Source organism: Caenorhabditis elegans, chromosome X, assembly GCF_000002985.6.
Source record: "Caenorhabditis elegans chromosome X".
NCBI classification, from domain to species: domain Eukaryota; kingdom Metazoa; phylum Nematoda; class Chromadorea; order Rhabditida; family Rhabditidae; genus Caenorhabditis; species Caenorhabditis elegans.
In genome coordinates, this window is record NC_003284.9 from 13,472,153 (window position 1) to 13,486,468 (window position 14,316).

At 34.5% G+C, this 14,316-nt stretch overlaps 4 protein-coding genes and 1 non-coding gene across 5 annotated transcripts; 2 read left to right on the top strand and 3 right to left on the bottom strand.

The window, feature by feature from the left end:
- Positions 1–2: 2 nt before the first annotated feature.
- tre-4 (Trehalase) lies at positions 3–3,774 on the top strand (the record flags this gene model as incomplete). The annotated part of the gene is made up of 11 exons (NM_077848.9): positions 3–95; positions 147–331; positions 376–519; positions 1,398–1,673; positions 1,720–1,888; positions 2,178–2,331; positions 2,373–2,481; positions 2,537–2,653; positions 2,699–2,933; positions 3,221–3,364; positions 3,421–3,774. 11 exons carry the CDS (start codon positions 3–5, stop codon positions 3,700–3,702), a joined length of 1,908 nt encoding a protein of 635 aa, NP_510249.2. The 3' UTR covers positions 3,703–3,774.
- Positions 3,724–5,304, bottom strand: efn-3 (Ephrin RBD domain-containing protein). The gene is made up of 6 exons (NM_077849.6): positions 5,200–5,304; positions 4,799–4,910; positions 4,495–4,572; positions 4,360–4,444; positions 4,128–4,310; positions 3,724–4,034 (listed from the first exon to the last, which is right to left on the bottom strand). Exons 1-6 carry the CDS (start codon positions 5,289–5,291, stop codon positions 3,949–3,951), a joined length of 636 nt encoding a protein of 211 aa, NP_510250.3. The 5' UTR covers positions 5,292–5,304; the 3' UTR covers positions 3,724–3,948.
- Positions 5,305–6,468: 1,164 nt separating this feature from the next.
- srd-50 (Serpentine receptor class delta-50) lies at positions 6,469–9,652 on the bottom strand (the record flags this gene model as incomplete). The annotated part of the gene is made up of 5 exons (NM_001322645.3): positions 6,469–6,735; positions 6,790–6,865; positions 6,913–7,106; positions 8,147–8,381; positions 9,444–9,652. 5 exons carry the CDS (start codon positions 9,650–9,652, stop codon positions 6,469–6,471), a joined length of 981 nt encoding a protein of 326 aa, NP_001309446.1.
- Positions 9,653–10,496: 844 nt separating this feature from the next.
- Positions 10,497–12,761, bottom strand: srd-51 (Serpentine receptor class delta-51; the record flags this gene model as incomplete). The annotated part of the gene is made up of 6 exons (NM_077851.2): positions 12,413–12,761; positions 11,847–12,081; positions 11,605–11,798; positions 11,270–11,342; positions 10,776–10,854; positions 10,497–10,720 (listed from the first exon to the last, which is right to left on the bottom strand). The coding sequence occupies exons 1-6, from the start codon at positions 12,616–12,618 to the stop codon at positions 10,497–10,499; spliced, it is 1,011 nt and encodes a 336-aa protein (NP_510252.1). The 5' UTR covers positions 12,619–12,761.
- F15A2.9 lies at positions 12,461–12,522 on the top strand. The gene has a single exon (NR_072414.1). It is a non-coding gene; the product is annotated as an Unclassified non-coding RNA F15A2.9 (non-coding RNA).
- Positions 12,762–14,316: the final 1,555 nt, after the last annotated feature.

A 14,316-nucleotide genomic window follows, 5' to 3' on the forward strand; every position in this document is an offset into this window, starting at 1 on the left:
AGATGAGATGGACGCCACAATTACTAATAAGTGTTTTAATTGGTTATGTTCAAGCAAGACTAGAAATCAGTGAGCTGAGGTTTAAAGATATATTAGTAAGTTGAATATTTCGCAACATTAAAATTTGAAAAAAAAATCTATCTCAGAGCTCTCACTACATTTTCAAACCCCTGGAAGTCCCTTGCAACGAAAGTCTCTGCACTGGACCTCTCTCAGAAATCTATTGCCATGGCCCAATTTTAACAAATTCCTGGCAGTTTGGACTACAGAAAACATGTCCTGGAGACAAACTCAAGGTTACTGCAAAAGAGGTTCTCGCTAATTTTAACAAGTGAGTAATTGACTTTTTTGTGGAAAAATAATACATTGAAACAGGTTGCCGTGGCCTTTGAAGAAGGAAGTATTTCAGCAATTTTGCGAGGAACATTTCGAGCAAGTAAACTATTTGGAAGTTGTAAATCTTACAGATTATGAAGTTCAGCCTAAGTTTCTGAATGAAATTGGGAATTTGAGCCACAGGTGTGTTTTTAAAAAAGTTTTTCAAAATATTCTTGAAAACCTTTAGAGTTAGTTGGTGTATAAATTAATGTTTTGTATGTCAAAACAAATGTAATTACTGGCAAAAAAACATATCTTCTTCAACAACTCGGTAGGCGTATGTGCACATTCCGCGCACTTTCCGCGGCGATTCTGCGCACATTGGTTTTTGAGTGTTTTTTCATTCAGAAATCATGCATTCTGCGCACATTCAGCGCATATTGCCTTTGGTGTGGCCATTTTCCCCACAGCTAGCCTTTTGAGCATATTCCGCGCACTTTCTGCGCACATTGACTTAGAAAATCTACAACTATTGCTCAATTTCTGCCATTTTCTGGTAATTTTGACTATGCTGAACAGTTTTATGAAATAAAAAAGAATGACTCCATATGATTTTCCAGGACTTTTGAATTTTTGAAAAAATCAGCTTTTATATATTTTTATCAATTAGAAAAAAATACTTCCGTACAAGCTAGTATACTTTGTTTGGCATTTTCTGGTAATTTTGACTATGCTAAACAGTTTTATGAAATAAAAAAGAATGACTCCATATGATTTTCCAGGACTTTTGAATTTTTGAAAAAATCAGCTTTTATTTATTTTTATCAATTAAAAAAAATACTTCCGTACAAGCTAGTATACTTTGTTTGGCATTTTCTGGTAATTTTGACTATGCTGAACAGTTTTATGAAATAAAAAAGAATGACTCCATATGATTTTCCAGGACTCTTCTGAGCAGATTCCGCGGACATTCCAAGCGGATTAAAAACAAATGTATTAAACCGCTCGGAAAGTGCGCGGAATGTGCGCATACGCCTACCGAGAAATAAAACCAATAGAAAACCCGCGTAGCATTTCAGAAAACTTGCTGCAGAAATGCACGAGAGATGGGAACGACTTGCACGCCAATTCACTTCCGATGTGCAACACCATCCAGATTTATATCCTCTTATTCCCGTGCAAAACCCGTTCATTGTGCCAGGCGGCCGATTTGACGTATATTTCTACTGGGATACTTTTTGGATCATCAAAGGTCTACTCGTCTCAAGAATGTTCGAAACGACTAAAGGGATCATCAATAATTTTTCAAATCTAGTGGTCACACTGGGCTATATCCCAAATTCTGGAAACTTGCAGTAATCTTGCAGTAATAAAGAAAAGTTGTCAAATGAAATTTTACAGGTTGTCTAGAAGGTCTCAACCACCACTCTTCCCACATATGATATGGGAGTACACTAAAGCTACGGGTAACTATGAAAAACAATGGATAGATAGTATGGATATGGAAATGAAGTTTTGGGAGAATAATCGAACGATTGCGATAGGAACTCACAAGTTATTCCTTTACAAGGTATTTTCGTACATAAAGTTTTTGTGGTTCAAGAACATGAATAGCAGTAACTATGTAAATGTTAATAACTACATACATGTAAGCAGTTGGATAATGTAATGAGGTTAATCAATTTTGGTTTTGTTCATAGTTTCGCCCAATCATTTTGAAAAAAAAACAAGAAATACTCAGCATAACCGGTGTAATTTGTTCTATACTAGCCTAGTCGGATCAATGGAAAAAACAAACAATCACTTGAAAATGAGTTTTAGTTACAACAACAAATCAAAATTTCAACTAACAATTACAGACACTCACAAATTGTCCGCGACCTGAAAACTTCCTAGGAGATTTCAATATTGGAAAAGCTGCCAAAACTCCATCAGACGTTTGGCGGTCTATATCATCAGCATGTGAGAGTGGATGGGATTTCAGTTCTAGATGGATGCACAATAACGATACAGGTAATACTTCAATTCGACCGGATCAAACCATTTATTTGCAGATCTATCAAGTATTCACACCGATCTAATTATTCCTGTCGATTTGAATGTTTTCATCGCAAACAACTATCGGTACATGGCATACTATGCAAATCATTTTGGAAGATTTGAGTAAGTCTAATGTTCTGTAAGCTTCTGTTTGAAATGTGTAACTTTCTGATTTCAGTAAGTCTGCAAGCTATCGGCAAAAGTATGAGAAACTACGCTATGCAATTCAGGAAGTATTGTGGGATAATAATTTAGGCGCTTGGTTTGACTACGATATTTCAATACAGAAACGAAAGTATGTTTCTGAAAAATTTATAGTTTTCAAAGTATTTAATTTCAGTTTGAACTTCTACCCATCAAATGTGTATCCATTAATGCTGGAAGGGATGGATAAGTTTGCCGATCGTGTTGAAGATTATATGAAAAAATCGGGAGCATTGGAGTTTGTGGGCGGTATTCCATCTTCGTTACCTGCTCAGTCCACGCAACAGTGGGATTTTCCAAATGTTTGGGCTCCAAATCAACATTTTGTAATTCAAAGCTTTATGGCTTGCAATAACAGTTTCCTGCAGCAAGTGAGTTGTTTGATCTTTACGTAAAATTTAATATCAAACTATAATTTAACGGAGAGTAACCTGTGATGAATGTTCCGAAGCATGATCTTTCAGTTTGAAATGTTTCCAAGCTTGTTAGAGCGAATTTTGGTTTTCTTATGGCGCCACCTCACATTGTACATATAACTGCCGAGAAGTTATACGAAATTAATTTTTCTAAAATTTTAACTATGAAAAATGAAAAGTTAGAGTTTTAAAAAAATCAGAAAATTAAAAAAGAAATTGTCCGCCTAAAGTAAAAAATTTAGGAAGCTAAAAAACAAGCTATGGAATTTATTGAAACTGTGTATAACGGAATGTACAACCCAATAGCAGGACTAGATGGAGGAGTATGGGAAAAGTACGACGCGAGGAGCACGAATGGGGCTCCAGGAGCTGGAGGAGAGTACGTGGTAAGTTCAATTTGTAAGGAAGTATAATACAAAATTCACATAATGAACATTATCAGGTTCAAGAAGGATTTGGTTGGACAAATGGAGCCGTTATGGACCTCATTTGGACACTTAGAGACTCTCACAAAAAACAGATTAGATCTGAAAATTTGAAGCTTGATCAAGGCCAACACTTTGCATTGGTGTTAACAGCTTTTATATTTTGTATTGCCATAGCTTTTATTGTGATTATCAAAGGAATTATCAAAGGAAACACTTTAAATCAACGGGATGATGAAGAAGCCGGTGCCCGTCTACTCGCGGAAGAAAACGACGAGGACGACCAAGAAGAGCTGTGATATTATTTTTAAATTGCCGATTAATAGTATTTATTTGTATAAAACTGGTTTAATGAAATGTGAATAATTAAAAAAAATTCAAAAATGCCAATTGAAAATACCAGAAATTCATGGGTGCCTAGGAAAACGGGGAAAAAGGGAAAACCGGAAATCTAAGATAATTTTTCATAGATTGTAGATGATTTGTTGAAAAAAATAAACTAAAAAAATAGTAGGATCATTTTGGGATGTTCTTAAATGATGCCACTAAAACAAAACACCGCTTAAGAACATTGTGCAGAAAAGTAGTGACGTTGTGGTCAAGAGCGTAAAGTTTTGGTGGCCTGAGGAAACTGAAAAATAATTTTATTTAAAAAAATACATAGTTTTCTAGACATAATGAAAAAATTGCGGAAAGTTAAACAAATTTCCTAAAAAAGTCTCACCGAGTTGTCCCACTTCATGAATTTCGTATCCGATCCCATGAGCAAAGTTTTTTTCAGTGATTTCGGATTTTGAATGCGACTGCTTTTCATACCCAACTACCGAGATTGCCAGTTTCATATGATGATACTTACACAGTCCCCCGACTGCTTGATTTATGCCTTCAATATCACCAGTAGAAGTCGCTGAAAAGTATTATATTGAAACACATAATAATTTGACAAAACTCCGTACAAATTATATAGTAGGTTTTTCCAACTTGGAAATCCATACCGTCAGGGATTGGGTTAGTTTGGCGGAAGATTAGTTTAACTTCTGTCTGAAAATATATTGTTGAGCACTTAGCTGAAAAAACGGAAAAAAACCCACCGTATAATTTTCGGTTGCACAAACTCCGAGCCAAACTGGCTCGTGAAGCCAACACTGAGACCATTCCGTTTCTCCAACCTAAATATTAAAACTTATTGCTTTGATCTTGGAAAAGGGATTGGTTTTTAGTGGCAACCGTTTCAAGAAAAATTAGTTAAAAATTGGACCACTTTTTTGTAAAAGTTAATATCATTCTAATATTTTAATTCTAATAATTCTAATAGTTAATATTCTAATTCTGATAGTTAATATAATTCGCATTTTTAAGCTTTTTTTAAATATGTATTTGTTTCAATGTACTTACCCAATACAATTTTGCATATTCGTATGTCATTCCGTATGCTTTTGGACAGATAATTGTCAACTGGTCCCCTAAATCAACTTTAATAGGTGTGGTTTTGAACGCAACCGGGAACCTGAAAAAAACTTGCATTTGGGTGGATTCTACATGTACCTTCTGCTAGTTTTTCCTGACAATAAGAGTATTTGAAAATGGACATACAATATGCGTTTTATGTGTTTTTTCTGTTCATTTTTTCACCATTTTGGCAGTCTATAAATTTGCTCTGAAAGTGGAGCTTCACTTCTAGAATGTATAACAATGCGCCAAAATTAGTTTGGCCTATTTGAACCCCAATTGGACTGATTAGAGTTTGACGACGCCAGTTAAGAAAAATATTATTTTTCGAGAAACATAACACTCACTGTTTGGAATTCCACATAACATCGTGGTAATTACGGCACGAGACTAAGGGCGCCACGAACAGCAACAGAAACAGGGCCCAGCTTGAGCTCATTTTCTAAAAACTTCAATTGAAGAAAAGATTATCAAATAAACTGGAGTTCGGGAATCATATTCTAGATGGTAGCATCTGTTTTACCCCTAATTTCTCAAAAAATCCAAGTCCTTAAAAATAAACGATAAAGTTACAAAGTCATCATAAAAAGTATGCCACTAGAAAAAAAGAAAAGTGTGAATGGTATGCAAACATCCTCCTATCCGGAGGGTAACTCTTGAAACAGAACAAAAACAGAGATAGTGTATGGAAGAGAGAGAGATAGACGTGAGTGATGAGTAATAAGAATGGCGAGGGCGACTGGTGTGATAGGAAACCGTTGATTTGGCGAAAACGAGTTGAAGGAAAATGTTCTTTTATTTAAATGATGAGAAGAGGGATCGGTTTGAGAGAGAGAGAGAGAAGGAAAATTTTGATTACGAACTGATTCAAAAAGTGAGGATGAATGCTTGAGTTGGGTACGGTTTCTTGGTGGTGAACGGTGTCAAGGTTTGTAGAAAAATGGTACTTTGCCGGCTAAACTTACCGTTTTTGTTTTCTATTAGTGCAGCACGTCGATTCTCAACGTTGCCTGTTCATATTTTATAAGTTTTCATAAAATTTCTAAATTAAAAAAAAAACAACTTTTTCCATTCTTTTCTCATCAGTTCTACCAGAATATTGAACGATTTTCAAAATCAACCAAAGTATAATTTTTTCTAAATTTTTTGCTCTGGTGTGCTGCACTAATAGAGAAAATACAGAAGCTAATAGAGCACTTTCAAATTTGAGTATGCTAGCTATTCCATTAGTATTGACATTACTCAGGCCCAAAAGTTGATCATTTACAATATTCAGTGTTCCATGCTATTATATATGCATTATCTCCCCGTTTTTTATTGGGCAAATTTTGAGCAAGAATGGAAAAGTTACATGCCGGTTGCATGTCTGCTTAGAACATTTTTATGTCATTTATTTGAAATAGTTGTTTCAGTAAAATGTTCTCTTACACGAACACTTTTTAAAAGGAAAACTTCAAGAAAATTTTTTTTTTGAAAGTTCAATTTTTATTGATGAATTGAAGCATGAAAAGTGGAAAACTTTAAGTAAAAATTGAATGTGAAAAAACTAAAAATTGTAAGTAGATAATAGTAAAAATATTTATTGATCCCGATTAATGGCCATCTTTTACATATTATCAGGCCACCCGTCTAGCTGTTTCTGAATGGACAAAAGTCGCACTTGTCGTGCTGTTATGTTTTGAAAATATTGCTTTAAAAGTTCTTCGATACGGGAGCACATAGTAAATTGTAAGAAGTGGGTCAAAAATTGTATAGACAAATCCGTATGGGCTGACTGCAAATTCTACGAAAAGACTTGACGATTGGGTATACTGTGAATATATGTAATACGTGAATCCGGGACAGTAGCAGATTAAAGGAAGCAATGTTTGGAGAGTGAGTCCCTGCAAAAAGAATGTGCGTAGGAGGATGAGCAAAGTGAAAAGAAAAGCACAAACCTGAATCATGCTCTTTGTCTGCACAATCTTTTCAGCGTGATAGGATCTCGACGAATGAAGGATTTTGATTATTTTTCTGCAAAGCAATGGCTATTCAATTGATGGAATGGAATAAAAGCGTACTTTCTAAAAACCAATGCAATAAATGGAGTACCGTAAAGTCCTATCATTAGCATTAGAGTCTGCGATGATGCGGCAACAGTTTTAACATCCGAAAATCCAAGAATGGCATAGTTTTCAAGACCATAGGTTGGGTGTAAAACTGTTAATTCGGCAACCAGCTTGTTAACATCATTTGGAGAAAGAACTTCGCATATCTGAAACTGTTTCGGTGAATTTAGTTTTTCTGTCCTTTTTTGAGATTGCGAGCAAAAGAAAGTGATATTTAGATTGGGTTTTAATTCTGTCATTTATGTCATTGGTGTGCGGCAAATTTGAAAGATTTGCCAAATTCCCCGAGCTTGGCGATATTCAAAAAAAACTGTATTTGCAGAAGTTGCCGACCACACCTTGATTTTCTCCAAAAAAATCTAAGAGAATAACATAAAATTCAGTTCAATGGAATTTTTTGCAGACACGTATCTCGTTCAAAAAACCAAATGAGTGCTGAGAATTAAAGGTGGAGTTCGGAAAATAAGGATTATACTTTAAAATGCTCAAACTAGTCCCAAATGCCCAATTACCACAAAAGAAAAACGAAAAAAATTCATCAAGTTTGAAAAAAATGCGGCTGATTTTGATGAAATTTCAACTCTCGCTAATTCCTAATTTGAATTACCGCGCTTTTGTCCGCGCCGCACTCCGTAGATCTGCATCCACGATATTTTCTTCACTTCCGACGCGCAACGTGAATTCTAGTTTTTTCACATTTTTTTTTCATCATTTCCAATCGAAAAGACGTAGGGCGTCGGAAGTGAAGAAAACAGCGCGAATGCAGATCTACGGACAAAAGTAATTTAAAGCGGATTCAAATTAGGAACTAGCGAGAGTTGAAATTTCATTAAAATCATCCGCATTTTTTTCAAACTTGATGAATTTTTTTCGTTTTTCTTTTGTGGTAATTCGGCATTTGGGACAAGTGTAAGCATTTTAAAGTAAAATCCTCATTTTCCGAACTCCACCTTTAAGTAATCTTGGTGCTCTAACAAATATCAAAAAATATCAAATTTTTCCGGGTTTTTCGAATTTACTCACTAAATATTACAAAAAGAACTTTCCGGAATTGGTCAAGCACGACAAACTTTGTGAATTGCCGCGAAGCCCTGATTTGTTTCATGTTGTGGTCAAAAGTTCTAACTTTCAAACTTCATCTTTTTCCACGTTTCGTTAAGTTATGACACAAAAATATCCAACTTACTAGAAAAACCAGTGGAACACAATAGCTAATAACCAGTTGCTTATAGTGACCACTTCTTGTGAAACTGTTATTTGTAAGCATTTCGTATCGATAATAAAATGCAATTATCAATGCCGTAGCGCACGCGATTAAAGAAGTTTGAAGAATATGGAATAGTACTTCACATACTATGTTCCCCAGATACTTGCATGGTCCATAGCATAACATTGCTACTGTTCCAGAACTCGGCACAATTCTGCAAAAATGCTTTAATGTGACTCTTTTTAGTCTAAAAAAAGAGACTATTTGAAGCATGCACTGCAAATGAATCCAATTTTCACTTGGCTGGTTTTGCAGAAATGAATCATTGATGATCACTTTGAGTATATGAAAAAAAGTATGTTATTTTTGCTAGAGTATTCCAAAAGCACAAGTGAAAATGTAAGATCAAACTTGAGATCATGTGTGCATTACTATATAAAAAGAGTTTACGGATAGGAAAACGTTCATGTTAAAGAATTCCTTAAATAAACCTAAGTCACTTATGTACGTATCTTAAAAAATTAAACTTGGCATCCAAGAACAAAAATAATCTCATGAAAATAATTTGTTCAACACTTAATCAAAATCTGTCAACAGTTCGCTAATGTGTTGTGAGATAGACCCATCTCCCAATTATCTGGTACTCTGAGACACTCGCGAATACTCCCATCGTGTTCGCCGTACCAGAAAACCTATAAACCGCTCCTTCCAGTCGCTCTATCTCCCCCTTTCTCTAATCTAACGCGCGCCCTCATTTGAATCTCCCGCCAAGCTCAATGGTCTCGCAGCGAGTGTGCGCCGCGGGTCTCACCGCGCGCCCTCCTTGCTCATCCTAATTCGCTGGCCTAAATTAGTTCTCTCCTCAACTCCCTGCACTCGTCTCGTCACCGCACCAGCGGAACGTCCTTCTTTTTATAATTTAATTCTTTTTATATTTATTTATTCCCTTAATAGTTTATCACCCGCTTTAGTGACTTGTTTAGCGCTCTTCCTATACGGAAGACGCTAACATCCGCTAATGACACGTTAAACTATTCCCTTATCGACAGTTCCCCTTCTTTCTATATTCTTTCGAGCTAATAAAAGGGGTTTCATGGTAACTTCTCGTGTTATATCGTTCACACCGCTTATCTCTCGTTCTTGCATGGCACTCCGCAACCGCCAGTTCTCTCTTAGACTTCTTTCCGGCTTGACCCCAGTGGTGGATCCCCAATCCACTGTACTGGGCGGTCAACATAATGCATGTCATTCTTATAATGAACGTATTATATTATACCTGCACTGTAGTACAAACGCGCTAAATGTAGATATAAACTGTAATCCCAGGATATTAAATAAATAAATTCGCATTTCATGAAGCGATCGATTTTGACATTTCAACATAAGATAAAGTAATAAAAGTTGCGAAGAAATTGCCAATAAGAAATACGCATTATAAAATATCGTCAAGATCAAGACCATATTAGTTTCCATGGCCGACATCATGTTTGACTATGTTGCCTAGTTTGAGAACAAAATAATAGGATAATGGAAAGGGTGGCTCACAAGATGGGAGGAGTGGGAGTTGGTTGTAGTCTTCCGGTTGGTTGAATTTTGACGTAGTTATCAATAGGATCAAATAGAGGAGTTGTATAGCTCGAAAACTATAGAGTATGAATTTTGAACGGTAACAATATAATTCCTGAGAATTTAAATTCAGGAAATATTATTTTTCTGAATTATTTTCAACAGCCGACACATCGCAAAAAACGTGATTTTGTTCTCAAATTCTAGAATCCAAACTTGTAAAAAATGTATTTCCTCAAGTCAAAAGAAAAAATTAAACTCATGGAAATTTTGGGAACTTTTTTCAGTACTTTTCTTTTTAGGTATATAAAAAATCAATACGATATGTTTTACACAGTACATAATTTATCAAAAAAATTTCTTTATATAATTTCTTGTTCCAATTGATCTTGTGTAGCATACAAAAAATCTTGTAGTTTCTTGAACTTTCGAGTAGCAAAAACTTACTATACATACAATTATGATTGATATCACCTATAACAAAAAATGTTTTCGATTGAATAAGTTATTTTAAGCACTGGTAGTAACATGACATTTTGAAGTAGTGGGAATCAGATCGTGAATAACAAAGCTTTCAGTTTGGTCTCATAATTAGAAAAACATAAATAGTTTGAATGAGTGCTCATTTTGAAAAACTGATCTAACGGATCGAATCACTAAACAAAGCTTAAGGTTAATATTCGTGCATTTCAAAATTTATTTGAATGATTATCTGATTATTTAATCATTTCCTTCATTTAATGAAATCTCATTATTACAAAAATTAAAATTTGGTAGATGCCGTATGTCCTCTTTGAAACTGCACAGTAGTCGGGAAAGTGGTAATTTCAGTGCCCTCTTCTGATATTGATGGAAAATATTTGAACACTTTCTTGCACAATGCTCTTCGGTATGGGAGCACAAAATAAAATGTCAGCAAAGGATTGATGAATGCCGTGAATGACCCGAATATGTTGAGAAGATATTCAAAATAGAGATTTGAGTGACCTTAAATTTTTTCAGTTTTAATTTGGAGAAGGGAAAAATGTAAAAATTCTGTTACCTGATAGTTGAGAGTACAAAAAGTAAGAGTATGGAGGGATATAAACGCAGAATGGTATAAGGGTTTGGATGAGCAGTCCCTGAAAATAAATAGATTTTAGCAGATGATAAAAAATTGGTACGTGTGCTACAAAACCCCCACGTTAGTAGTGCAGATCTTAGCCACGTGTCTAATTTTTCCGTATTTTTATCGGCCCTCAACACTATTCCCAGGTTATCTCACCTTTTTTTGGAAAATTAAACATGTGCTCTGAACAGATGACAGAAACTAGCAAGAGTGTCAGAGCTCTGCAGAAATCAAAACTTCAGCAGTCGGTAACTGCAGAACTCTAACCTTATCGGCAAATTTTCTCTATTCCACACATCACTGGAGCTATGAAAAATCAAATATAAAAAAAAAATATCTTGGAAGTAAATATTGTCACTATTTGAATTACTTTTAGTTAATTGTTTAACTATCCGAATTCTTCAATCTATAAGCACTTCAAAACTCACATTTATTAATTGCTTACAATATGCAACCGGTATTCGTTGACCAGTGTTTGTTGAGAGTATTTTGTTTATTTTTCTGAAACAAGAGCTTGTATTACAACCGGAAAGTCACATGTTTAACTTTGAAATAATATAAAGCAATACACACATGGGTTAAATAGAAGTTGGTCTGTTTGAGCAACTCTAAACCTCAAACAGGCTTTAAGAAATCTAGAAAACTCAATTAGTTGAGAATTGATGAGTTATTTAGTTTGAAACAAAGTAGTTTTCAAAATAGCCTATATTTCAATTTGGTACTGTTTACAGTAATAATAGTTTTTGTCAGGGAATCACTTTACCTTCTGTAGTGAAACGCAATCAGCGGTGACATATACACCCCTAACGAGATCAACGACTGTGCAATAATAGCTGCTGGGCTTTTTGAATCTGAGAAGCCTATCAGTGCATTATTCACATAATCATAGTCCGGATGCATTTCCCTGGTTTCGGCCTCAACGATTGCAAAATTGCTATCAGTCAAGAGTTGGAATAGCTGAAAACAAAATAATTGGTTGACAATGCAATAAAGTTGAAAACTCACCAACATTACCGTAGGGAAAAACGAAAATATAATGAAGGTAGTCGCATGTTTGTGTTTTTTCTTGAAATTCACTTTGAGGAGTCGGTAGCGGTAATAAAATGATAAAAGAATTGAAAAACTTGCGGCCACAACGGAACATTGTACTACAGCAAATGTTACAAAGCAAGTATTCTTCCCAAAGTATTTGCACGGTCCGTGGCAAAATACAGCTAATGTTGATTTGTTGGCTACCGGTCTGGAAATGACTGTTTTGAGCCGTTAATCAGTTAGTGCACTTAGCTTAAGTATTTTTACTTTTCGTTCAGTTTATAGACATCTTTTTTTTTAATTTTCCATAAGCCTTAGCTACAGGTGATCCGCGTTGGACCTCTCGCAGACGGGCCGCATTCAAACGCTTGTTGTTTGAAATACATGTGTTTGTCCCTGTGACAGATTAATCGCAAATCACCATCGATTAATTGCTTCTTCACTTTTTTCTGTACACATCACTTACTATTAGTTAGGCCGATTTTTACATATAAACGGAACTTTTTGAAAAACCATCTCAATCTCGATAAATAACTCACCTGCATTGCGCAAAATAGGTTGATAAGCTGACTATTATCTCAAACAAAGCAGTGTTGAACAGATAATACTGCATATCTTTGAGCAATGACGATTTGGTTGTTTTCATGATGAATAACAATAAAATGTTGATTGAAAGGGCTAATGTGACGTTTAATGAATAGTAGACGGTGACAAACATTTCCAATTTCTTTTCAACTTCTGACATACTGCAATTTAAACTTCCAGTAACTGGCGAGTAGTAATCGAAAAATCGAAAAAAAAGTGCTAATGTTTTTTCTTCGATTTAATAAATAACAGGAGATACGCAACGAAGTACGTTATACAATAACGAAACGTCTGAAAAGAGTGGGATGGAATTATAAACGAGGGATGCCCGGAGCATATGATGCTAATCTAACGTGGGAAAACGTTATTCAGATAGATTATTTCTTCCTAGGACGCCTCTGTTATTATTCAGTTGTTTTTGATGAGTAAGTATAAAAATATTGACAATTGGAATAGTTAAACGTAAAAAAATTAATGAGTTAGTATATGGACATTTTCTGAACAAAAAAAAGATATAAATCATCACAAGCTGCGTTTAAAAGCTCAAATTGAGTTGGTCTATGATTTGCGGGGTTTTTGTGCTAATATGCATATTAGACTAAGCGTAGGAGGAAAAAAAACACCAATTTCTAATTAGAACATACAAATTATACAGAATACTGAAAAAAGGGAAGCAAATATTGTGGGAGGTTGGTTTTTTATAGAAAAAAACAAATTATGTAATTATGTTCAGAATTCAATCAAATTTCAACAGAAACATTAAAATTACATTATAATGAAAATAATCGTTTTAAAAATTACAAATTTTGAATGTTTAACAAAATGTTTTAAAGCAATAATGTTACATTTGACTCTTTAGTACAATTTAAGCTAATCGTCCTTTAGTAAATAAATGATTCATACTTTATTACTGAAAGACGTCACCAAAAATTTAAAGGTGGAAAAGCATCCGTGGAGACCTTGTTGAAGTGTTTTATTTGTTGAACTGGTTGAATTGGTCATCATGACGTATGCAAAAACACTACCGAATTGTTAACAAATTTAAAATTCTTTTTTAAAATTAAGTTTCGAGAAATATTCAAATTTTAAAAACTTTTAGAACATGGTTTCATGTTTGCTCTTACAATGTTTACATAAAAGTAATTAAAACGTTAAATCATAGTACATACTATGTTATTAAAGCCTAATAGTTTATTAAACAAAACGTATGACTGCTAGCTCACACAGTAGTTCAGTTCACAAACTTCTATTCCAAAAATTATAAGACACATTTTCATAAAAGAATTCAAAGGCATGGTTATTTGCAGTAATTTTTTTCATTAAGATATGTGTATCTTGAGAATATTGTCACGAACGGGACTCAAAATGTGGTTTAGTGACGTTAATGATTCTGGGAATACAAATTTCAGTAGGAAGTTCTCTCCACATCTTTTCAATCTAATGAAAGTGACATCCGGTTGAGACATTGAACATTGAAATTAACTAGCCATGTCACGCAAGTCTAGCTCCAAACATCAACATGAGTCTACTTTCCAGAAGCGAACCATTTTTCAAGGTTAGTCACTCTTCAAAACACCTGGAACTTTGTGGTATTTGAAATGGAAATAATATTTTTTGGGCTGCAGACTATTTTTTTCAGATATAGATTTTATTATATCTCTTTTTGTATTGAAAATGAAATTAGAAACTATATTTATTAGGAAAGCATGGACCTTTATATGTCAAAAGTGGACAAGCTGAGGAGAGAAAGAGTAAAATCCAGAAAAAGAGATTGATCTGAGATCAAATTTCACTTATGAAAAGCAGAAACATTTTCGGAATAGAGACCACGTGGGAAAACATTGCGAATGTATGAACA

Excerpts from the sequence above, each read along its gene's own strand:
- efn-3 (NM_077849.6), bottom strand. The coding sequence starts at position 5,291 with ATGAGCTCAAGCTGGGCCCTGTTTCTGTTGCTGTTCGTGGCGCCCTTA. Across the intron at positions 4,911-5,199 it reads GTTATGTGGAATTCCAAACA|GTTCCCGGTTGCGTTCAAAA; the intron begins GTGAGTGTTATG and ends AGTTTTTTTCAG. Across the intron at positions 4,035-4,127 it reads TCATGAAGTGGGACAACTCG|TTTCCTCAGGCCACCAAAAC; the intron begins GTGAGACTTTTT and ends ATTATTTTTCAG.